This window comes from Streptopelia decaocto, assembly GCF_964273445.1.
Source record: "Streptopelia decaocto genome assembly, chromosome: 1".
NCBI lineage: Eukaryota > Metazoa > Chordata > Aves > Columbiformes > Columbidae > Streptopelia > Streptopelia decaocto.
The window spans coordinates 123,029,186-123,053,621 of record NC_138663.1 but is presented as its reverse complement, the minus strand read 5'-3'; the positions used below and the strand labels follow the sequence as shown (position 1 = coordinate 123,053,621).

Here is a 24,436-nt window from a genome sequence, read left to right as displayed (position 1 = left end):
GCATTCACTGTGGGGGTGTCGTGGTTTGATCGTGGGGAGACAATCAAAACCGTGGCAGATGGTTTCCCTTCACCCTTTTTCCCCCTTCAGGCCCCCCTCTCTCTCCTTTCCCCTCCTTCTCACTAGGATTTGGGGAGGACAAGAAAAGAGAAAAGTAAAGGAAAAGAGAACTGGGCAACTTGAAAACGTTTACTAAGACTAGGAAAACGAACACAGAGAAAAATATCACAGAAACAAATATTGTAAAACCAGTCCTGAAGTCCAGCAGGATCCCACAGTTGAACCGGAAACAGCACGAGATCTCAGCTTGCATGAAGAGCAGAATGAAGGAAAGCAGTCCGATGAAAAAGATCCGAAGCACCAGGCAGCCGATGCAAAAAAATAAGAGCAAGCCAGTCCACGTGCTCTGCTTTTATATGCAGGAAATCGTGAATGGGATGGAATACCCCTATTGGTCAGTTCGTGGCCACATGACTCGGGCCAGTTTCTTCCATTGCTTTCCCCGCCCCCGCCCCGCCGCTTCAGCCCAAAACGGGGGGAGGGTTCACAACACCAGGACAGGGGAAGAAATTCCTTTTCTTAAAAACATGAAATTTAAATGAGGGAAAGCATAGAGAACACCCAAAACCAGACAATCATTGCCATCAGATGTAACAAGAAGAAGTCATGACTTGCATTGTGTCACTTAGAAGGCATGTGGTAAGCTTGCTGTTAATACAAACCTATCATGTGCTTTTCACAATATCTTTCTCTCTTCTCTCTTCTCTCTGAGGGGGTGGAGGGTAGGGTGGGGGGAGGCCAGGGTGGGGATGATTTGTTTACATGGTGTCATCTGCATGTTTTTAACCTGGAGAGGAAAAGGGTATTTGTTACTAATCTTGTAAGAGTCCAGAGCCTGTACAAGCTTTTACCTGTACAAACATTTATGTTTATTGGTTGTGAGAAGATTAGCATGTCTTACACTACACTTATAATAGCTGCTGAGAAAGATGATGGACCTAAAAATGAAAGGCAGGAAGGTAAGGAATGTACATACGCTGGCATACAATACACAAGGATTTCACTTGGGAGATAAGCGATGTTTTCTACCACGTATTTCTAATGAAGCAAACTGTCTCAGGTCAGGAAGAGTTGTTTTCCCTGCACCATCATTTTTATTCTTCCACAAAAAAGGTCTTCTGAGAGAAATAACGTGTCAGCTCTAGTCATTAGCATTTTGTACTGTGAGTGTGCATACACATAGGCATGTTCATGGCCTTGTTTATTCCCCAGGGCTCAGTATTGGGGCCAGCTCTTTATCAATGATCTGGATGAGGGGATTGAGCACACTCTCAGTGAGTTTGCAGACAACACCAAATTGGGTGTGAGTGTTGATCTGCTGGAGGGCAGGAAGGCCATACAGAGGGATCTGGACTGACTGCATTGTTGGGCTGAGGCCAATTGTATGAGGTTTAACAAGGCCAAGTGCTGGGTCCTGCACTTGGGTCACAATAACCCCAGGCAGCACTACAGGCTTGGGGAAGAGTGGCTGGAAAGCTGCATGGCAGAAAGGGATCTGGAGGTGTTGATTGACAGCCAGCTGAACATGAGCCAGCAGTGTGCCCAGGTGGCCAAAAAGGCGAACAGCATCCTGGCTTGTATCAGGAATAGTGTGGCCAGCAGGACTAGAGAAGTGATTGTGCCACTGTACTGAGCGCTGGTGAGGCCCGACCTTGAGTACTGTGTTCGGTTTTGGGCTCCTCATCATAAGAAAGACATTGAGGTGCTGGAGAGAGTTCAGAGAAAGGCAATGAAGCTGGTGAGGGGTCTGGAGCGCAAGTCTGACGAGGAGCAGCTGAGGGAACTGGGGCTGTTCAGCCAGGAGAAAAAGAGGCTGATGGGAGACCTTATTGCTGTCTACAACTACCTGAAAGGAGGTTGTAGCATGGGGGGTGTTGGTCTTTTCTCCCAGGTAGCAAGTGATAGGAAACGAGGAAATGGCCTCAAGTTGTGCCAGAGGAGGTTTAGATTGGAGATGAGAAAAAATCATTCATGGAAAGGGTTGTCAGTCATTGGAACAGGCTGCCCAGGGAAGTGGTGGAGTCACCATCCCTGGAGGTGTTTAAAAGATGTTTAGATGAGGTTCTTCTGGACATGGGTTAGTGCTAGAGTTAGGTTATGGTTGAACTTGATGATCCTGAGCGTCTTTTCCAACTGAAATGATTCTGCGATTCTATGGCTAGCACACGTGTATGCATGATTTGTCTTCATTCAAGAACTCTCTCTCCAAAGTCAGTCTGTGTTTTTATACTAGCATGTGTGCAAACCCCACTGAACAACATGGGGTACAATCCAGCTGTGTGGCAATGCTGGTTCTTCCCTGACATGCTGGGTTGGTGATGCGCCCATCACCCTGGACACGCACATGGGTTTCAGGAGCAGAAAATCCTGATGTGCATCTGCAGGTGTGTCCTCCCTTTCTACTCTGCCCTGGTGTGGCCACATCTGCAGCACTGCATCCAGTTCTGGGCTCCCCAGTTGAAGAAGGACAGGCAATTACTGGAGGGAGTACAGTGGTAGGCTGTGAAGATGATTAGGGGCCTAGAGAACCTTTCTAATGAAGAGAGACTGAGAGAGCTCAGAGACTGAGAGAGCTGGGTCTGCTCAGGCTGGAGAAGAGAAGGCTGAGAGGCCCAGAGAGGTTGTGGAGTCTCCTTCTCTGGACACATTCAAAACCCACCTGGATGCATTCCTGTGTGATTTGCTCTGGGTGAACCTGCTTTACCAGGTGGGTTTAACTAGATGATCTCCAGACATCCCTTCTAACCCCGACCATTCTGTGATTCTGTGATAAAGGACTCCATGTTAATATACTGGGAGAAGGGGAGGGAGAGTTAGTGTTGTTCTGGCTGTCATGAGCTAAGAACATTAGCCAGGTGGGGCTTGGGAACAGAGATAAATTCTTTTATTAGACAAACTGTTAAAGCTGAGAAAAGTAAAAATGTTTTCTGACACATACACTGTCCTTTACTGAAATGAAAACAGCCAGTTTCAAAGTGAAATATAAACTGGGAAAAATTGCTCTGAGTTTAACTCACCATGTTGATGGTTAGGCAGTTTGAGAGAGAAGGTAAGAAGTAAGCAGTAAGGGAAGATTTTAGTAACAGGAAAGGCAGCTGAGGAGAGGGAAGGAGGAGGCGGAGGAAGGAGTTATCACTTATAGAGCATGGAGGGGCTAAGTATTGACTGTGCTGAGCTGTAATATTCTTTGAAATCACAGGAGCAGACCTGCCCCTAAAGGAACAATATTCTTTTATCTTACAAGAAACTACTGCATTTCATAGTTAGCTAGGTTTGTTTGCTTTTTTGTTTGTTAAAACAGGCGTGAAATTCTTTTTATTCTGTTTTCTGCCTTCCCTACTCTTTCCCTTCACCTCTTCATACCTTTCAACTACAGCAAGATGAACAGTGCCTACGCATTCTCCCAAGTTTTCAGAAAAGTTCTCTTCCCCTCCAACCTCTTTCCTACCCCTACCTGCATGTCTTATAAAACTCTCCATCCTCAAAAAAGGTGTTGGCACAAGGGAGAGGAGGGAGGGAGAGAGGGAAGGAAGGAAGGAAGGAAGACTTTAAATTTATTTGAAAAAAAAGTTAACAACTGGAAAAATGTTTAATCAAGAATTTTGGGATTAAGAGCTAAGCTAATGCTGCTACAATAGTAGAAATAGGGGGTGAAAGAGAAATACAAGCATGTTTAGAGCCAAGTATGTGCATAATGCCCATGTGTCTCATGGTTAATTCATTGCCATATTCCAGCATAGATCATGCACATTTTGTGGTAGTATCTTAACTCACCTTTCTTCTGGTGGCTGTTCTTTTATTAGTACGTGAAATAATAACTATATTGAATAAAGTACACATGAAGTTTCTCCCTCAAACTTGCTAGTCTGTTCAAATGTCAGTAGTCCTGCTTTGTCTCTGGCAGCTGCAGAGGAGACCCTGGCAGACAGAAGCCTCAGGCCACCCCTGCCACAGAGCAAAGTCCAGCACTGGTGTGACTGCAGCACCAAGGGGACACAACTTCATGCCACCTGAACACATGAACATGTGCATGCACACATGCTGCCATCACTCATCTTCACTTTTGGCAGGGGAAGTGAATTAATGCATCAGGCACATCACTCTGCGAGCATCTTTGCTCTGGTTTTGTATAGTCTGTCCTGTTGAATAAGTACTTTATAATCTTAAGTAAGGAGGTCTACTAACTGGTATGATGCTATTTAAGAGGCATTCATGTACTTCATCACTCTTGAAGAAGAGAGTACTGCTTAGTTTCAATAGGAGTGAAATACACATTTTTTTCAAACTTGTGCCGCTTATCTACTGGTTTAAAGAAGCATCAGTCTAAACTAGAAGAGCTCATCAATGGATACAGCATAACCGTGTCTGTCTGTATGACATAAAGCCTATACAATAAAGACTTTAGCATGTATCTATTATCTTTGGGCATGTTAGTTACGCTTTTGTTCTTATTATTTAAGGACTTAAATGAGCAGAAGACAAATGAGTTCGGAAATTCCTATGAGACTTCTCTATTCTTAGCTTTGGTTCTTGAATATGCCACAGATGTCTTGTCTGACCTTGATCAAATTGCTTAACACCTCTGAATGGGTTACTCTGTGTAAATTAGTGATAATAGATTTCTCTCTGCTTTCAGTTGCAGTTTCTATTTTAAGTGGATGGGAAGTGTCACCTGCTTACTTTGGTTCTATATTTCATTCATGAGCAGTGCTTAGCATAATGTGACCTGACTTCAGCTGAAGCCTTTGGTAGTCTCAGACAACTGTTAAGAATGGGTACTGGGCAGTTCCATTTAAATTGTGTAGTACATGACACATGCTTGAAACCTGATATGAGTGACAATCACATTTTAAACCTCTTTTTTTTTTTTTTTTAATGTATACCTATCTTAATAAAGAGTTGTAAATTCATGCTTCTACCTAAGCTGAAGCAGTCTGCAAGTTCAAAGTGCCAGATTTCTAAGATGCTAGTGTTAATCACAGTTTTGCTGATCTAGTCAAAATAAGACAGAAAAACTCAAGAGGAATCTCTCTTCCATAAAATTTTGTAGATCAGGTTTTCAGCCTCTAAGAGTTTATGGCAATATTATTCCCATCAATAATTATTACCTCTGAGACTTTTATATGACTGCAGAAATTCACAATGTCCCATTGGCTGTTTTAGGGTCTTTCTTGGGTCATTTGTTGACTTGTGAAAACAAGTTTTGTCTCACCTGTTCATATTGGTGGAAAAAACTTCTTCAGAATCTCTGTTTGTGTTCCTGCATGGTAGTGTTGCAGCCTTGTTTGATTCCTCAGTTTCTCAGTAGTGAGGATCTCAAAGATCAGCTTAGTATGTGGAGCTAGATAAGAAAAGGCCAGGGTTTGAGTAAATGAGGATAAACTTCTTTACTTTGAGGGTGCCAGGGCACTGGAACAGGCTGCCCAGAGAGGTTGTAGAGTCTCCTTCTCTGGAGAAATTAAAAACTCACCTGGACACGTTCCTGTGCAATCTGCTCTGGGTGAACCTGTGTGGAGTAGACGGTCTCCAGAGGTCTCTTCCAACACCAACCATTCTGTATATTGCTCTTCATAAGCAGACAGAGGTTGACATTATCTTTCTCTGTTCACATGGACCTTCCTTAATTTACAGGATTGTATTTCTGACCCAGGCACCCTATTTCTTTTCCTTCATCGGCAACTGATCTAATCAATAGCAACAAAAAAGCCACAATTTCTTTCTTGTTTTTATATCCCAAGGAGAACTCTTAGGAAACTAATAACATTCTTGCTTCTCCCCGAGAGGGTGACCACCCTGAAACATTTAGTATTCTCTTTGATCAGAGGCATGAAAGATCAACATCTATCAGGAATACATGGATATCTGCAACTCTGCTTTAATGCAGGGGAACAAGGTGACCTCTCAAAACTCCTTCCAGTTCAATTTTCTGGTCTCCCTATATAGCATTGCAATATGTCTAGAAAGATCAGAAAAGATCCTGCATACAGATATCCCATTATTGTGCTCTGTTTTCAATAACACTGGAAAGGTCAGATTTGAAGGGAAAATCCCCGTGCAACCTTTAACAACTGTGTTGCTGTTGATACATTAATCTTCTGTGGTTTTTTTTTAAAGATTACAACAAAGCAGAAAGCAGCAGAATGAAAGCAGGTATATGACAGTTGCATGAGGAAACTTGGACAGCTGTTTCACCAAGAGCAGAAATTTGAACTCTTGCACAGCAGAGACATAGTCTTACAATGCAGAACTGCTTCATAGATAGGTAATGTATATTTATACGTGGGATCACCTGGAAGTACATGGAACAACTGAAGTAGGGATAACAGGTTTGGGTCAATAGACTTAAAGCCAAACGTTTAGAAAAACAAATGCATGCAGCTTCTTGTATGCATACAAAGCAAGAGTTGCTCCCCTTTCCACTGGCGCTACATGTTATGATATTGCTTCAGATGGTATAGCTGGGAGTCAGTCTGGCAGGCACTTCAGAAAAGATTCTCCCCATCTGCTTTTTCATCTCAGGGGCTAAATCTAACCTCAGAAACCCTCATGTTTCTTTTTTTTAGTTTCAAATGAAAAATAACATTTGGCATTAACTGTCATGGTAAGTTGCTACCTACAGAGGTGACAGTTTTCTTAAATAAATGTAGAATTCTAATCATTTATTTAAAGGAAATACCTACTCTGGCTAAATTGAATAAATATTGATCATTTATTAATATTAAGAATGACAGGTCTTGCTGCTTTGGTTCTGGATCAGCATCATAATTTATTAACATTTTGAAATAGCACTTCAGAATGGATGAGGCTCAAGCCTTTACCTGAAAAATCCACCAAAATCTTCCTATAGAGAACATCAGAGGTGAGGAAAACAGAAACAAAAAAGGTGCATAGCTATCAAACAAGATTTATACAGTAAGTTCACCACCTCATTTTACCCACTTTATATGCACTTTGTTTAAATCAAAGGTCACATTTTAATTCTATGTTAAATCATCAAATAGTTATTTCCAAAATGTCAGCAATTCATTGCACAAATAGTCAGCCAAATAATAATTAATCAATTGTAAACAGCATGCATATTCTCAGGTAAACTCTGGGGAAATTGTTAACCTCAGCTAAATACAGATAATACTTGTTATGGAAAGTCACTTCATACACTTGCTTTGACTGATTTAAACTGGGCAAAGCTCTTATAGAAATAATTTCAGAAACCTGGATTATACTGAAAAGTCATATTTGATCTTATGAGTATAACTGTACGCTTTGTAGCTCTACCCAACAGTTCCCTGCTGCATAAAATCAGCCTCTTTGCAGATCTGTGTCACTGGCTTAGGATCAAACCTTGAAAAATAAAATATTTGTGTAATTACTATAACCACGGATTTTTCCCCATTTTTTGTAGGATGGAGAATGGCATGTAAAGAGCTGTGTGGATTCCCTGTTCTGTCAAAATACAGCCCTTGAGCTGTTAGCTAGACCAGCTCTCCTCTCATTTGCATTAAGATTAGGGCTCTTGTGAACTGCCCTCTTTCCCTGTTCCCTCTCTCTTGCCAGCGTGCCAGCTTCCTTGTCCTTTTTTCCCCACCACATTGGCTTTGTCTAGGCTGCTTCCTTTTCATTCACAGTCAATTTTCTTCACAACCTGTTCCCTTCACATGCAGGTATAGTATTTTCTCTTCCCACGCAGCACCTTCCTTCCTTTATTTTCTCCGCTATTATTTCTCCTGTTGAAGTTGCATCTCACAGTACTTTTAAATGTCTTTGACTTTTCCTGCAGATCCTTGTTCAGGACTTCAGATTCTTTGTTAGCAATTTCCCTCTTTCCCTTTGTCTTGTAGGCAACCTAGGTCACCACTCCACTGGCATGGCACCCTTCCCTGGCTCTGGGACCAGCAGTGCTGGTGAAAGCTTCCTGGGGGGCCCCGGAGCTCCTGCCCCCAGTCATACCATCCTGCAGATGCTCTCCAAGGGGGAGCAAAGCAGCAAACCTACCCTGAGAATCAGAGAGAGCGTGTTTTCATCCCCGAGCTTTGGAGACACGAATAGAGGAACCCAGCCACTGTCTGACACAGGGGTGTGGGATGGAGGCTGGGTGAGAAGGACCGTGTTAAGACATCTTTATCCAAGGACCTCATGCCATTTATTTTCTCATTACTGGATTTTTCTGAGGGAGGAAGCAGACTTGGGAGTAGGCTCAGAACTCTCTTATAACTGGGAACACACATTACCTTCTGGTGCAATGGCAGAGCAGTGTGGCGTCCTCTTGGCATGTCCGTTCTTTCTTGTCTGACATTTTCTGCTCAGTCATGCCAGCTCTCCTCACATCTTCCTTCCCTTTGCAGTTACGTGCAGCACTTTGCATCTCCACTTCTCAGTGGCAAGCTTATTTCTGATCATGTTGAGGAAAACTCCTCTGCCCTTGGGTGGGTGTTGCGGTCATAATGTCTTTCCAGTTCATTCTTCCTGCCACATTTGTGCTGCATTGCTGCACTCTGAACCTCTGCTACACTTTAGACTTGCCACTTCTTACCTCTAATTCATGAACATTAGCTAATCATCAGCAGGATCCACTTTTATTTTAGCCCATTACTCTGTGACATAATAGTTGGGATCAAAATATTTGTTGATATGTTATCTATGCTTTCTAGGACTTAAGATACTGATCATCTCTTCCTGTTGATGACAGGAATTTGCAGAATGCTACAAGCGTTGCACAGCTGCCTACAAACAAATAGAATATGCTCTGGCACAGCTCTGGCTGGTTGTGTCACCTGCCCCTTCTTCTTCCCTAGATCTCCCTGCCCTTGCATAGGGACCTGTTTCCCCTCTGTAGAGCCCTGGGGAGGGACACATGGTGGAGCTGGGGGTCCCGAGCCGAGCCCTTCCCTCAGGCCCTCTGGGTGCTGGGAGGCACAGTGCCCAGCTGGGGATATTCAGGTGACTGTGTCGGAGGTACTGGCCTAGTGGAGGTGATCACTTCACTTCTATAATGGCATTTTAGAGTGGCGGACATTAGCAAAAGTAGAAACCTGGGATGTGGCTGGGTCCAGGGATGCTCCAGCAAGGCTGCATGCTACCCATTCTAGGTCACCGTGGGACAGATGGAAGGTTTGTCTGAGTTGTATGCCAGGCAGTGCTGCCCACTCAGAAAACCTTTATTATGAGAATGGTGTGTTCAGAGACCATTAATCTTCCTCAAGGCAGGTCCACATTGAGCAAGGAAATCCTAAGAGAGGTCTGACCTGTTCAGCTTCAAGCCTTTGATATCCTCTCCAGGCAGTGTGCTCTGGTGCCTCTGTGTCATTAATGTCCCTCTTCTTGCTAGAGTCTGAATCTGTTCCTTCTTGACCCTGCACTGCAGTCAGGGAATGGTGTTTCCTCTCTGGAAGAATGTTTTGTATATTTGGAAAACATCATGTTTCCCCTCAGCCATTTCTGGACTAAACAACCTCAGTTCTTTCCTCTGCCTACACAGGTGGTGTTTTTGGACCTCTGACTGCTGTCACTGCTCTCCTCTAACTTCTATCCCCTTTAATCTCAAAGTACAGCACAGTACTCTAGCTGGACTCTAGCTCTGCTGAAGCAGAGCACACTAGTTAGAGAAGTGTCAGCGTGTTCCCGGCATGTGCACTGCCGTAAATCCAGCCTGGCATGTTTGTTTTCTCACACAGCAGTAGGAAAAGTCGTTTATAATCCCTTGATCCTCTTTCTGAAGGACTGCTGCACACTCATTTGCTCTCTGTCTCACACGTAGGCAGCTGGTTATTCGTACATTAGGGTGGTGCTCTACAGTTGTCCCTCCTGAATTGCATCCTACCTGTGTCAGAGGAGCTTTCCACTCTGGCAAGATCACTTTGCATTGTCATCCTGCCCTCCAGAATGTTTGTGTATACTCCAAAGCTGGGATACTCTGCAAAAAGGTTATTGTCTTCCACCTTTCAAAGTATATAAGGAAATGGTGAATTGATACTAAAATACTAAATGGAAGGTTTTTTTTTTTTTTGTCATTTTGTTCAGTGTGATACATTTCCAACAAGCTAGTTCTTTGGTATTGTGAAAGTGATGCAAACAGTATTGTATTTGACATATAAACCATTAGATGTATGACTGAATTGTTTCTTCAGTAACTAAAAATATTTTGTCCATAAGCTTTTTGGCTGCTGTGCCACTGTGCTATAAAAAAATGGTTCAGTAATGCCTGTCATCTCACTAGGATAGTACTGAAGAACTTAAAAATTAATTTCTTGATGTAAGCTTACCATCTTTCTTGCAGTCACTGCTTGTCATTATACAAAATTTTGGATCTGTTCTCAGCTACTTCATCTTCAAACTTTTTCATAAGACAACTGAATATGTCCCATCCAGACAGTTTGCACAATGTAGAAGAAATTTATATTTCACTTATCAGACTTAACCATCCATCTGCCTGAAATCTACTGCATTTAACTTATATAGAAGAATTTCAAGTAATTAAAATTGCTTAAGCCTTGATAGAAATTGGTACTGGGACTATGTCTATCCTGCAAAATAGAGTCAAATGCAGAAGCAAACAAGTTAAGCTGGTGCCTCTGCATTATGCAGCACAGCTTAGATATATTAGATCAGGAATTACCTCCAGTTGTGTTGCTGATATGTTCTCCAGTGGTATGCGGATCCTTGTTCAGTGTCCCTGTTGAACACCTGCAAGTTTGCCTTAGTAGGTTCATACCTTCACAGGAAAACCCAAGAGCAAAAGCCCCTCCAGCTTCCTCTGTGGTAGGGATCTATCCTAAACTACTGTTATGAGTATTTGCTTCCACAGTGGCATTTTCTACAGAGGTAGACCACTGTGGGAATGTTTTTCCAGTTTTTAAAAAATCATGCATGTGAGGCAGATATATTGGTGATATGCTGGTAACTCTTTGCAGAGATAAAGCGGAAAGCAATATAAATAATGAATGTTTTCCTCCTGTTGAATGTCCCTTACTTAACATTTTGTCTCATTAAAATCAATAGAAGGAACACAGGACAAAAGGACTCATATTTACTGAATTTATGCCTTAGAAAATTAAGTGTCAAATATGTCAGGCTAGTTAGGAATTAATTTATACCAATTTTATTTTTATAATGCCAGCTGTCACTAAGTGCTGCTGTCACAGATTGTCTTCCAGTTCACCTTTTTTTACAGGTGAGCAAATCTTGACCTTTAAAATGCCAGTGTGCTAGCTCTGGGGTGAACAGCCAAGCTTTGTGCAGGTTCGTGGGGATGTGGGTATTTTGCATGTTCAGAACAGAAACTGGAAAAGGTAGTTTAGCCATCAATAGTTAGACAAGTTTGCTGCCTTTAAGTAAACAGTCAGATAAAACTTTATATGTGACTTTGTATCACCACACTGAGGCCCTTTTAAATGGATTGCAGTAACTGAGCTCCAGATATGCACTGAAATTAGTAGTTAACTTAGGATCGCAAAGATTATCTTGCAGGGTTCAATCTTGGACCAGGATAATATTTTTAATAGAAAAATATGTAGGTAATAGATTGGGAAATGCGGGGACAGTGACAGCATGCTGGAAAAGCTTTTCTCAAGCCCCAGAGTATCCTCTGCGGATGGCCAGACTGACCTAACCATCACAGAAAGATTATTTACTCTATCATGAACCTGAGTTTTAATTTTTGTAAAGAAAAGTAATTTTCTATTTCTTTTGCGTGGGAAGCAGAAAACACGTGTGACCCTTGATCATAGTGCTTTCTCTTTCCTCTCAAAAGAAGCAGAACCACTTAATACTGTTGTTGTTCTGGTGGAGATGCAGATTCATGGGTGTACACGAGGTTTGTTAGAAAGAAATGGCAACCTACTCGACACCTCGAGTGTGAAATGCTCTGGGAGGATTTGCAGGATGCAGATGTTCTCCCCATCCCTCTGCCCTGCTCGGCGGGGGACTGATACCCAGCCTCTGCCTTCTGAGCAGGCCATTAATCTGACATGCAATCTGATTGAATGAAACAGGGTAAATCCCTGTAGGATAACAAAATGCTAGATTAGCAGTTAAGAAACCTTGTGATTAGAGAGATGAACTGCTAAAGACATCATTCTTTCAGAGGTAAAGCCTCCATTTTCATTTAGAGCTGTTAGTCCGTGAAAAACTACTGCACTAGCAATTAGGAAACTGTAAATGTGCTGACCTGCAGAGGGGTGATTGAAGCTTAAGATAACTTTGGTAGCAGTATTTCTTGCTGTTTGCTTGTTAGGCAACCCATTTTTCTTTCTCTGGACATTTAGGGCTTTACTTTCTCCAAAGATGCTGTTTTCTTTGAAGAAAAGGGGATTTGGTGCTGGCTACCACAAGGAGCAAAAGTCCTTCTCTTTGGCTTTATAATTTCATTAGGTATGGGATAACAGCTTTTAAGGAAAGGGCATGGCTGTAAAGATCAAAGGGTTCCCCAGAACTTTCTGAGCTGCCTGATAGAAATCTACCACTGGATGTTAAAGGTTACAGTAGTCTCCTATAGTGACACTTGCAAAAGCTGTAATAAAATATAAAAGAGCTATAATAAAATATGTATAAAATAATTGTTGAAATATACTTGCTTCAATAGAAATTATTAAATTAGTTGGCTAGTTTAACTCAATATAGACATAATATTTAGCTTCTGCTTTGACATGGCAAACAAGAGCTTTAGAAAACATACTATCAATATTTTTGCAAACATTTTTCCATCTCTTTCCAAGTGCCAGGTGAGAGTTTAGCACTCTACAGCTCCAAGCACATGTGCATTAAAACTTGAAAATGTGGTAACTATGAAATGAAAGGGAAATATTATTCTAGAGAAACCTGAAATGAAAGCTTTTTGCAATAACTGTGTTTATCCCAAATTCCCTTTTTCTACAGAATAAGTATGATTAAAAAATGAAAACAATGAATACAGAACATGAAAAAAACTTCATAGAGGATGTATTAGGGATACATTTAACAGACAGCATTAAATGTGATTTCTCACATTTCTCCCTTTCCAGAGACAAAATAGGTAATTAAGTTAAATCACACTCAGAGGTGTAATTTTGGGGTAAGAAACCCCACAACAACCTTGATCTAAGCAACTGCTTTTGAATATTCTGCTAGGACCTAACTGTATCTTTGGGCTTCTAAATCCTTTAAACAACACAGTTCATACTTGATTTAATGAACAGAGGCATTTGCTAGATGGCCTGCCATGGCTTACTCCCACTGAAACTAAGACGTCTTTTTCCCTACACAGCCAGGAAGAGTTAAGGGCTCATGTGGTGTGACTAAAGCACTCCGGACATCACTCATAGCAGTTTCTCTACTCAGTATTTTCAGCAGCATGGTGCTGTGTGCATGAGTAAAAGCCTGTGGGACCAGTTTCAACTCCATCTGTAGATAATTCATTCAAAAAATTCCACTGTTGCTGCTCAGCAATTAAGGACCTCAGGATCAGCTTGCTGGAGAAAAGCTTTACAAGTCTTTATCGCTTCTTTTGCCATCCTGCAGCAAACAGGAACAAGTCTTTACATGGCTTTTCTCCCTCTATTTGTGCTAGTTTCCTACACCCTTTCACATGGTTAAAACATCATCCACAGTGCTCTCATCAGGTCCTGCTTCACTGGTTTTTGAGATCAGAATATTTCCTTAGTGTTGTCGTTTCCAAGAAGAGATGGTAGGCAGCTCTAGGATTGAAATCTGTATTTATTCTTAGGATTTCCTTAGAAATTTTTACACTTTTGCAGCAGGGTTGTTTTTTCTCACATTTTTTCAGAAACCATGGAATGCTTTTGCTGCAGCAATGTGCTCCTCAGCAGAAAACAAAGCAATGAAAACACAAAAAAACACCAGATGTAGCAGCTTTGAATGCTTTTACTTTGTAGAAAAGCTAATGCTGGGGCAGAAAAAAAATATCTAGGCCTCTTACAATGTCTCCTTTACTATATATTTTATATCTAGCAGAGTCTGATGTCACTTGTGGGCAGAACCCAAAGGAGATAAAATGGGTCACCTGATGAGTAATTGGGTTATTTGAACCAAGTATTACCCTGAATGATGACTCATCAGGCTGGAGCTCATTTGGAAGCTGAGGATAGTGTGGACCCAGTAACCTTGTAAATATTCCTTATCCTTTCCCTCCGCAAAGCTCAGTAGAATCCCAGCTTTTAGCACTTTTCTCATCCCTGTAATTCTCTTTGTTGTTTTCGAGGTGAAGAGTGAGTCCTCCCCGTTTTAAGTGTTCTGGGGCTGTTAATAACAAAATCCCCATTTCAGTAACAGATGCTCAAGTGCACTTGTGAGTGGAGGTGCTACAGATGCAGGACTGTCACAGCAGTCTCGCCCCTGCCATGTTTGGCTGCCCAGGTGTTGTGTGCCTGCAGCTTCTGGCACCGCATCGCTCTAAAATAAAGGGAAACTGCCACAGCCAGACTTGCCCTTGCCTCTCTCTGCTGAATTTTTCCCCCTGTCCATCAGTCCAGGTTGTGTCCCAAGGATACACAAGCCTGCACAGAGGGAGGCACAGCTGCCCTGGTCTGGCAGAGAGGTGATGCAGGGAGTGAGACCTGCCCAGAGAGTCCTGGTGATGCTTCCCCCATGCCCATGGGCTTAGCCCTTCCCCAGAACTCCTGGGACAGCCAGAACTCAGACCTTCCCCAAGGGTGGCACCTACTTATTGATGGTCTGCTCTAATAGGACAGCCAAGGGGATACAACACACACCCCTAGCAATGCAAAGCCCTGTAAAATCTGCCTTTTTGTGGTGGTGGTAGTGGGAGATGTGCTGTGCACTGAATCAGGACTCCTATGGGGGAGTCCTTGGGGGCAAGGCGAGCCCTGCCCATACTCCTGGGAAGGAGGGAGTTGGAGAATTGCCTAGGAAAGGAAAAGTGAATTGCAGGCATATGGCTTTCCTCAAATCTCAACAGCACAGCAATTTGGGAGGAAGGTTGGCAGCTGGCCACATTTTCCTGGGGATGAAGGTGTTGTCCCCTCAGGGGGCTCAGGATGGAGGAGCCAGAAAGTACACTAGCAGTCACTTACTTTCCAGCTGCCATTTGTATAAATCTGGTTTGGTGACTGCATTTCTCCAAAGTGAGTAAGCTTTCTGGGTGCCATCCTCTTGGAGGGCTTCTGTCCTGAGTGGCACTAAGGGAGGGAGAGCTCCAGCCTTTGCAGGAGTCCAGCTCCTGGAAAATGTGTCCAAGCTCCGCTTTGCATTTGAAAGCTTTGGCTAAAGACATACTGCATCATGCAAGGTGGGCCTGTCTGAAGGAGAACACCTAGCAGCTTCCAAACTGCACCTTATCTGAAACCACTGGGGGGCTGAGAAGTGTTATGGGCTGCTGCACACCTTGATGCATTGTAGAGCGGATGAGCACAGAGTTATCTGGTTCAGGTGTTTTGGTAATTGTGATTCATTAGGATAACTACAGGATAACTAGCACCTGTGTGCTCCTGCTGGGCTGCTGTCAGTGCTCTCAGCTCCAATAGGAAACATATGGCTGTACTGGCTGGATCCAGATTTTTTCCTCCTTTTATAGTCTCTTTGTGATGTGTTTGTTGGCCTCTGCAGCACTGAGGGTGCAGTTGCAAGCAGCTTTTTTAAATGACCTGGAGGAGTGATCAGTTTGATGAATTTTATCCATCCTCCCCCAGCAGGATTGCCCAGGTGCTGCTGGCAGTGCATGGCTGCCATGGGGACCCATGCAGCAGCGGGCTATGCTGACAGAGCCTCTCTTACCCAGGGAACCATTTATCCTCCACTGAGAGGCAAGGGGAAGACAAAGGATATTTAGTCCTTACTGTGGATATCTATGTTTTTCATATTACTCAGAGTCAGGCTAGAAATCCAGCCTCCCCACAGACTCGAATTTGTGGGATGCTGCTCTGAGACCGCATGTGAGTCTGGGCCATACATACAAAAAGTAAAGCGGTTGCCTGAGTGTGGGTCTCATCTCCTGGACTGTGCAACTACTATCACAGTATCACAGTATGTTTGGGATTGGAAGGGACCTCAAAAGATCATCTAGTCCAATCCCGCTGCTGGAGCAGGAACACCTAGGTGAGGTCGCACAGGAACATGTCCAGGCAGGTTTTGAATGTCTCCAGAGAAGGAGACTCCACAACCTCTCTGGGCAGCCTGTTCCAGTGCTCTGGCACCCTCACTGAGAAGAAGTTTTTTCTCAAATTTAAGTGGAATCTCTTGTGTTCCAGCTTGATCCCATTACCCCTTGTCCTATCATTGTTTGCCACCGAGAAGAGCCTGACTCCATCCTCGTGGCACTCACCCTTTATATATTTATAAACATTAATAAGGTCACCCCTCAGTCTCCTCTTTTCCAAACTAAAGAGCCCCAGCTCCCTCAGCCTTTCTTCATAAGGGAGGTGCTCCACTCCCTTAATCATCTTTGTTGCCCTACGCTGGACCCTCTCCAGCAGTTCCCTGTCCTTCTTGAACTGAGGGGCCCAGAACTGGACACAATATTCCAGATGGGGTCTCACCAGGGCAGAGTAGAGGGGAAGGAGGACCTCTCTCGATCTACTAACCACCCCCCTTCTAATACACCCCAGGATGCCATTGGCCTTCCTGGCCACAGGGGCACAGTGCTGGCTCATGGTCATCCTGTTGTCCACCAGGACCCCCAGGTCCCTTTCCCCTATACTGCTTTCTAATATGTAATTTCCCAACCTATACTGGAACCTGGGGTTGTTCCTGCCCAGATGCAGGACTCTACACTTCCCCTTGTTAAATTTCATTAGGTTATTCCTCGCGCAACTCTCCAGCCTGTCCAGGTCCCACTGGATGGCAGCACAGCCTTCTGGCGTGTCAGCCACTCCTCCCAGCTTAGTGTCATCAGCAAACTTGCTGATAGTACACTCTATTCCCTCGTCTAAATCGTTAATGAATATATTGAATAATACTGGCCCCAGTACTGACCCCTGAGGCACTCCACTAGATACTGGCCTCCAACTAGACTTCGCACCATTGACTACCACTCTCTGGCTTCTCTCCTTAAGCCAGTTTGCAACCCACCTCACTACTCTATTGTTTAGACCACACCTCCTCAACTTAGCTGTGAGGATGCTGTGGGAGACTGTGTCAAAGGCTTTACTGAAGTCAAGGTAGACCACATCCACCGCTCTGCCATCATCCATCCACCTTGTTACATTCTCATAAAAGACTATGAGGTTGGTCAAGCATGACTTACCCTTGGTAAAGCCATGCTGACTGCCCCTAATAACCCTCTTATCCTTGATATGCCTTGAGATGGCACCAAGGACAAGCTGTTCCATTACTTTCCCAGGGACAGAGGTGAGGCTGACTGGTCTATAGTTACCCGGGTCCTCCTTCTTGCCCTTTTTGAAGACTGGAGTGACATTTGCTTTCCTCCAATCCTCGGGCACCTCTCCCATTTCCCAAGACTTGGCAAAGATGTTGGAGAGCAGTCCAGCAATGACTTCAGCCAGCTCCCTCAGCACCCGCAGATGCATCCCATCTGGACCCATGGATTTATGGATGTCCAGACTATTTAATTGCTCCCTAACCCAGTCCTCATCAACTAAAGCAAACTCCTCCATTGACCTGGCTTCATCCGGGGTCTCAGGGGTACAGGGCTCCCCAGGACAGCCTCCGGCAGAGAGGGAGAGCTTCACGTCTTAACAATGATAGCTGTATAATGTTTCTGCTAACAATAATGGAATTTGGATTTGGAGTAGGTGGTGACAGGCAAACAGGAGTGTAGCTTGAGTCAGAATTCATCAGCAGGGAAAAACATACACATCTTTATCAATCAATGGGGCTAAAATAAAATTGCAATTATTTGATAGCTCTAAGTGATGTATCTCTAAATAGTGGTGGTTCTGATCATTGAGAAATCTTGACTCCTGCAAGCTTGACAGAGAGTAATTAAGGCACAAGCTCAGCAGTCAATAAATGCCCCACAGGATTACAGGTTCACAGCAGATCCATGAGATGCAGTCCTCTGACAAAATCCCCAAAAGGTAGTAAGGTGATCCTGATTTATTCTGCAGCAGCTTATCAATCATGCTATTGGGCTGGGCCCTGGGCACACAGCTTTAACAGTTGGTTATATATTTCCAGCATTCCTTCTTTTCCACTGAGCTTGCCTTCCCACTTCCTTAGGAAAGTTAAGGGATGTTGAATAATCCTTACTAAGCCCACAGACTGGTGGTGGGTAGCTGTACAGGAAAGATAACCTGGCACTAAACCAAGGCCATTTCTGGAATGAAACACAGTAAAGACATTCAACAGCATCTGTCAATATTGTATTTCTCTTTTATAAACAATAAGGATGCATGCCTTCTGCTGCCAAGATAGAGATCTAATGAGGACATTGGCTTTCCTAATGGGTAAGCTCTAATCAGGCTTCTCTGCCACCACATGCTGCCGCACAGGAAAAAAAGAAGGAAAATAATATTTGTTGGGATATGGAGAAAAGGTCACAGTAATCATATCTGCTACTATATTGATATGTAAGATTGCCCTGTGCTTGTCCTTCCTCCCTCAAGACAAAGTAGCTTTCTCGGTCATGGAGTGAATTTACAAGTAGCAGCTGAAGCTAAGGAAAGCATTTCTAGCGACACAGCTTGGTTTGCAGGAGGGAAGGTTCTTTAGAAAGTGATTTGGTTTTTCTTTAAACACTTCCACATACAGAAAATATGAAGAGTAGTGTGGCTGTGAATATAGTAGACACAGTGGACTGTACCTGCATGGATTTGTGGAGTTGAGAGCTGTCTGAGTTGTGTATGAGCAGCCCAGCCAGCATCCTAAACACATTTGGAGAAAGGTTGGAAAGGTCAGAGCTCTAAATCAGGACAGCACTTAGTTGAATCCTTAAATACCAGTGGGATTTAAATGCATCCCTAAGCTTTTTCCTTAGCTACAATTTTAGCTAGCTGGAATATTAAATATTCAGTTGAATCAAGGTGGGAGACACAGTGGTCATAAGCTCCCCGCAGGTCTGTAGGTTCTCTGAGCTGTGCTCATGACCAGTGTCAGGGGACATGGGGACACCCCAGTAGCCTAGGACATGGCATCTCAAAGGGCAGCGGGTCACCCCTGGCCTAAGGTGGGAGCAGGTACTGGCAGCCAGTGTCCACTGGGCTCCTCGGTAGTCTCATTTTAATCCTTTCTGTAGTTTCTTAAAAGGAGGCCAATTCGTGGGAGAGTCTTAGGGCACTAAAGTGGTGCTGTACTGCTTATTTTGTACATATATTTATGTATATATCTATGGTGGCTGACAAAGAAAATCTTACCTGGGGGAACAGGTCCGACTGATAGGGAAACTTGTCTCTGGATCATGAGAAATGTCAGAGGAGAAAGCAGAGCAATGGGTTAGGTTGGTGGCCTGTGGCTGCTTGGAGTTTTTAGGGAGCCCACATTTCATGAGGCAGTTCACACCTCAAATCCACTCAGTCTTTGGGTAAAATTGTATTGGGGGAAATACTGGAGAGCTTTTATAACCAGTTACCAAGCTGCATTCTTGCAGCTGGCAGGAAAGGACAAAGCCACACATCATGATGTGCTGCTTCATGAAATCATAGCAGGCTAGTTAGCTCCTTTGCATCAAGTATAGTTTGGCAGGCTGCCATCCGAGTTTAACACAAAAACTTCCTGATATGTTTGACTTCTTTAAAGTACTAAAAAAGAAAATCAAAGAAGAACCAAATATACTTGCTTTATTGTTTTCCCATTGTCACATATTTCTTCCCAGACAGCAAAGAGATTCATTTTTTTTCCCAGCACCTTTTTATGTGTGGCAGACCACTAATACTGATGGGAAAGTTGAAATGTAAAAAGTAACCAAAGTACTGTCTGCTAGTTTCAGGAAAACAGCAACAGATTAAAAAAAAAAAAAAAACAACAACTTTGGAATTCTTAAACCTCAAGGTCTGAGCCATAGAAGAATGTTCCTTTAAAAAGAAAAAAAATTTAGCCTGATCATAAATCTTTTATCACTTCGAATTTAGTGATTTAAAAATATCTTAGCTGAAGGCTGTGGATGGCAGAGCAATAGAGTTACACAGACTGAAAAATAATAATTCACTTTTCAATCATGATATTAGAATGTTGCTGGTAGTCTGAATGGCCTGTTTGTTACCTGATGGTGACATAAATAAATGAAACTACTTCTGGAAGTGTGAAAGCACCTTATTATAAGATCCTCTATGAGCTCTCAGGGCCAGGGACTGTTTTTCTTAATGATTGCTTATCAGCCCAACCTGCCACTGCAGTTATGTAGGAGAACCAGCTTCCCCAAAGCAAGCACTGATGTTAGAGCTTCCTACTGTAGTCACCTTAAAGAGACCCTTCGCCTTCCTTTCTCAGAGGACAACTACTTTGAACCTTCTTAGAGAAACTCATGAAGGATAGATACAGTACAGAAGAAATGCTGGAATGCAGCAATAATAATCCCTGTCTTCAAAGGAAGGAAAAGAAGGATCTAGGGAGTTTTGGGCCGGCCAGCTTAACTTCAGTTGACTGGGAAACACTTGCTTGAAATAACTATTTTGCAAGTACTTGGTAAGAAATGAGCAAGAGTTCATAACAATCTGTCAAAACCAGGTCTTGTTAATCTGATTAATTTCCTTCTTTAACAGCTTAAGGGGCCCTATGGGTGAGGGAAGCCTTTGATCCCGTCCTGCATGACATTTTCATAAACAAGTAGAGCAATAGGTCAGATGACATATACTGTGTGGCATCCAAAATTGCTATTAACTGTCCTATTGACTCTCAGAGCTTCACTGTCAAACCCGGGGGGCACTTACAGGGGTCCTTCCACCAACTGGGTCTACCTTTATAGATGGTTTTTAGTGAGCACGTATGCTAAATTTGCAGGTACTGCAAAGCTGGTTCATGCAACAAACATGGCTGCGGCCAAACTGATCTTGACAAACTGTAGATGCAGTCTGGTACAAAAAAAACCCAAATCAAAACCAACCAAACAACAAAAAAACACAAAACCAACCAACCAACCAAAAAAAACCCACAAACCAAACAACAAACAAACAAAATAAAAAGAAAAAAAAAACAAAACAAAAACAAAAACCAAACCCAAAAATCGGCAATTCCACATGGTGATGGCCCTTAACTCCAGCTGAAATTATTATTGCCTGTATTACAGAAGGGTCACCCACCTTATGCAATTCAGGCAAGGAGAAATCCTCACAAGCTGTGTGAGCAGCAGTATGACCTTCGAGACACAAGAAGAGGTTTTCCTACCCAGCTCAGCGTGGGTGGAAAAGCCGATCTAGCTTTGGGTATTGTTTTTTGGGAAGGGTATGGAGTAATTACAGAGATCCTTGGGGAGAGAAGTGATAAAAGCGGGAAATTTAAAAAACTGAACCCCCACAGAAATGCTAAATGAACAGAGGTGTCTTCTAGTCTATAATAATATCAAAATGTATGAAGCATGTCTTTTGTAAGTAATACTATTCATTCCAGATTGACCTTGCCATGCAGCACAACATGAATGCTCACAGGGGACTGCAGGGCTTAGTGGTGGGAGGTGAAGGTGGAAGAGAGATTTCTCCACTCAAGGGCTTTCACATTACTTTCTTCTTTTGCAGAGGAAATGGCCATGGACACAAGTCAAAGGTAATCAATTGTAAGCACTAAGTTCTCTGGGGTAATATAAGAAGGACAATAAAACTTAACACTTTGTTGGAGCACCTGGGTCATAAACATCCCCATAAGCTGAAGCAAATACTGTTGATATAACTCAGGTTTGCCCAGCTCCTCATGCTGCACAGAAAAGCAATTGGTGGCTTCAGTCCTCTGGTTCAATTTTTCCAGCCTTGCCTTAGGATTAGAGATGGTTGTAGTGGTGCGACAGCCCTGGACAGACCCAGCTCATATATATATATATATATATACATATAAATAAATATACATATAAATTTAACCTAGTGTGTAGGAAGGCAAGAGAACAGCTCCTGAGCGCATAGGGCACCCATCTCCCACATTCACCTTCACCCCTAGAAGTGTGGAGGTGCCTGTATTTCACCTCATTCCTTTTGCAGGCATCCTCAGAGCTAACCAGCTGGCACCAATAAAAGCCCCAGGACCAACAGAATTAATCACAGGGACAACATAGCAATAAATAGAAATGTGCTATACCTCACTGCAGTACAGAGGAACAGTTTTTTTGGATTAGAGGAAAGCTGCTGCTATAATGCATCACTTCTTCAAACAGAGGTTTCTTCACAAAAAAAGACTTAATTTCTCTTTCCCTGTTAAAACATTTTGCTGGTGCTCTCAGCTGTTGCAAGAAAAGGTTTAAATTCCAGAGCACTGGCTGTATTTCTGTCAGACCTTGTTATATTTGTGGTCAAGATTTGTTATAAATTGGATATTGTTGTCTCTAATTTCTAATGGATTTTAATTTTGTCAAGAACTGTTTTATTGGAGGATACGGCAGTGTGACAACATCAGTGTTGCCTTCTTCTGATCAGTGATTGCTCCTGTTTTGATTGTGGTTTTTCTTTTTTAACATCTAGCACCTGGAGCCATTGCATTACCTAATAAATATGTTTTAAAAGAAATGAAAAAGAGAAAAGGAAAAACAAGTTTCTCACAGAAAACGACCTAAAAAGTGTTCCTCACAATACCAGAGGAAGTAAAAATAACTCATTGCTGGATACCATTGTAACCTTTGTATTTAAGACATTTTTGTATCGTTTAGGAATTTAGTTGTCCTTGTGTATGAGTTAATTGTATGAATTTTTACTTTGGTTGTCTGGGTCCTGGTTTATAAACATTTGTGCTCAGCAGAACTGCAATCTTTTCTTCAAAAGAAAACAAAAGAAGTTCCACTCCCAGATTACTGGAAAAAAGAACCCTGTCTCTTGTTTATTTATTTATTTAGAAAGCACATACAGCAATGCATGGGGAGGGGAAGAGAGATGCAAAACAGGAGAGCATACAAATCCATCTCGAAAGAAACAGTGAGACACTTCCCAGATGATTAGTAGTACATCAGTCTATGTGAGCATTTAAACTGCTGTACCTCTAGATTAAAAAAAGAAACCACAGAGAATTTCTGAAGAACAAGGTAAATGTCTATATTTCAGAAATCCCACCACGATCCACTTGTAGGCAGCAATGTTTTTGTTTTGTTTTATTTTTGCCCCTGATATTTCCTCCCGGGGTTCTCTCTTGCTCATGCTATGGTTTCTTTCCTCAGTGTCCGCCTCTGGTGACAAGTAAGGATACTTGTGAAGGAAGATTTCCCCTTCGTTCGTGACCTTTTCTTCAACTTCTTCTGATGCTTGAGTGAAATTCCAAGCTCCTCCATTATCGCATTGAAAGAAAGACACTGGTGGAAGACGGAAATAGCATTAGACACTTCACACTGAAGGCAGAGTTCGACCTTACGCTTTGCACAAATGGTGGCTCTTGGAAGCCAGGACCTGAGCTCTTACTGGTGGGCACGAAAAGCTTCTCTGCTGAGTTCTGCCAGCTTTAAATAAGCCCCTAAGGTATAATAAATGAGGCTGTGTAAGTCATGTTTTTTTACCTAACTTGGCTTCCACTGAATTTAATTTAACTTTGGCTTAACTAAAGCTGCTTATGAATGTTTCTGAAATTCTACACAGATGCATTTGCGATGTTTTGGTGGCTTTGTATCGTAAAACTTACCCTTTTTCAGTAGGTAAATTTCCTCCTGACCTTAAAAGAAAAAAGATCATCTTTTTTTTAAAATCACATGTACCTTAGCCACAAAAAATTGGTATACTAGAGAAAACAAAGAACACCGGTTCTGAGGGTTTCTTTGTGGTTTAGTTATTTTCTCCTCATAGAATTAACAGACATTTCTAAAATATAGTACAGTCCTCAATCTTCTCTTTCTTTGGAAAGAATCTTTTCCAAATATTGTGTGTTGAAGACAGGAGAAAATTACCACAGGAATAAGGCAGCTGAATAATTCAGAAAGAAAACAGAAATCTTTTTTCTTACCACCATCATAACATTAACAAAGACATTTCGGGTAAGTGGAAACATCCCTTAAAATCTACAGCTGGAATAACTACACATAACACAAAGAGGCTTTAAGTGCATCTAGCAATGCAAAAATGTTTCATGCAAATATATATAAAATGAAGTGATGGTAGCAGTATGAAAGAAAGCTTTAACCACCTTACCTTCATCAAGTTGAGAAATCCTTCCTACCAAACCCTTTCTAGAACTGCAGAACTGAGCAGCTTTAAAACAACTGGTTAAAACTACAGTTCTTGTAAAATGACACCAACAGCACACAGACGTGGTTCTCTGTATCAAATACAAATTCCCTTCTAAAGGAAACCTTGCACAAATGCAAGGTAAGCAGCCTTCAGTTCTTAACCAGTAATAATGCAATAGTGATCTCAGTTTT

General features: G+C 42.5%; 1 protein-coding gene and 1 long non-coding RNA gene across 3 annotated transcripts in view; one reads left to right on the top strand and one right to left on the bottom strand.

Annotated features, from left to right (window-relative positions):
• The first annotated feature begins 547 nt into the window (after window positions 1-547).
• On the top strand, window positions 548-23,372 carry LOC309453175. The gene is made up of 4 exons (XR_014186700.1): window positions 548-699; window positions 6,175-6,322; window positions 21,633-21,660; window positions 23,249-23,372. It is a non-coding gene; the product is annotated as an uncharacterized lncRNA (long non-coding RNA).
• Window positions 22,886-24,436, bottom strand: part of GRIK1 (glutamate ionotropic receptor kainate type subunit 1) — a 173,126-nt gene continuing 171,575 nt past the window's right edge. Inside the window, exon 16 of one of the 2 annotated variants that reach the window (XM_082076399.1) lies at window positions 22,886-23,380. In XM_082076399.1, the coding sequence (XP_081932525.1) occupies window positions 23,225-23,380 (156 nt within the window). In that variant the 3' untranslated portion in view covers window positions 22,886-23,224. The remainder of the gene's footprint in view (window positions 23,381-24,436) is intronic. The other variant, XM_082076400.1, reaches the window with a different exon arrangement.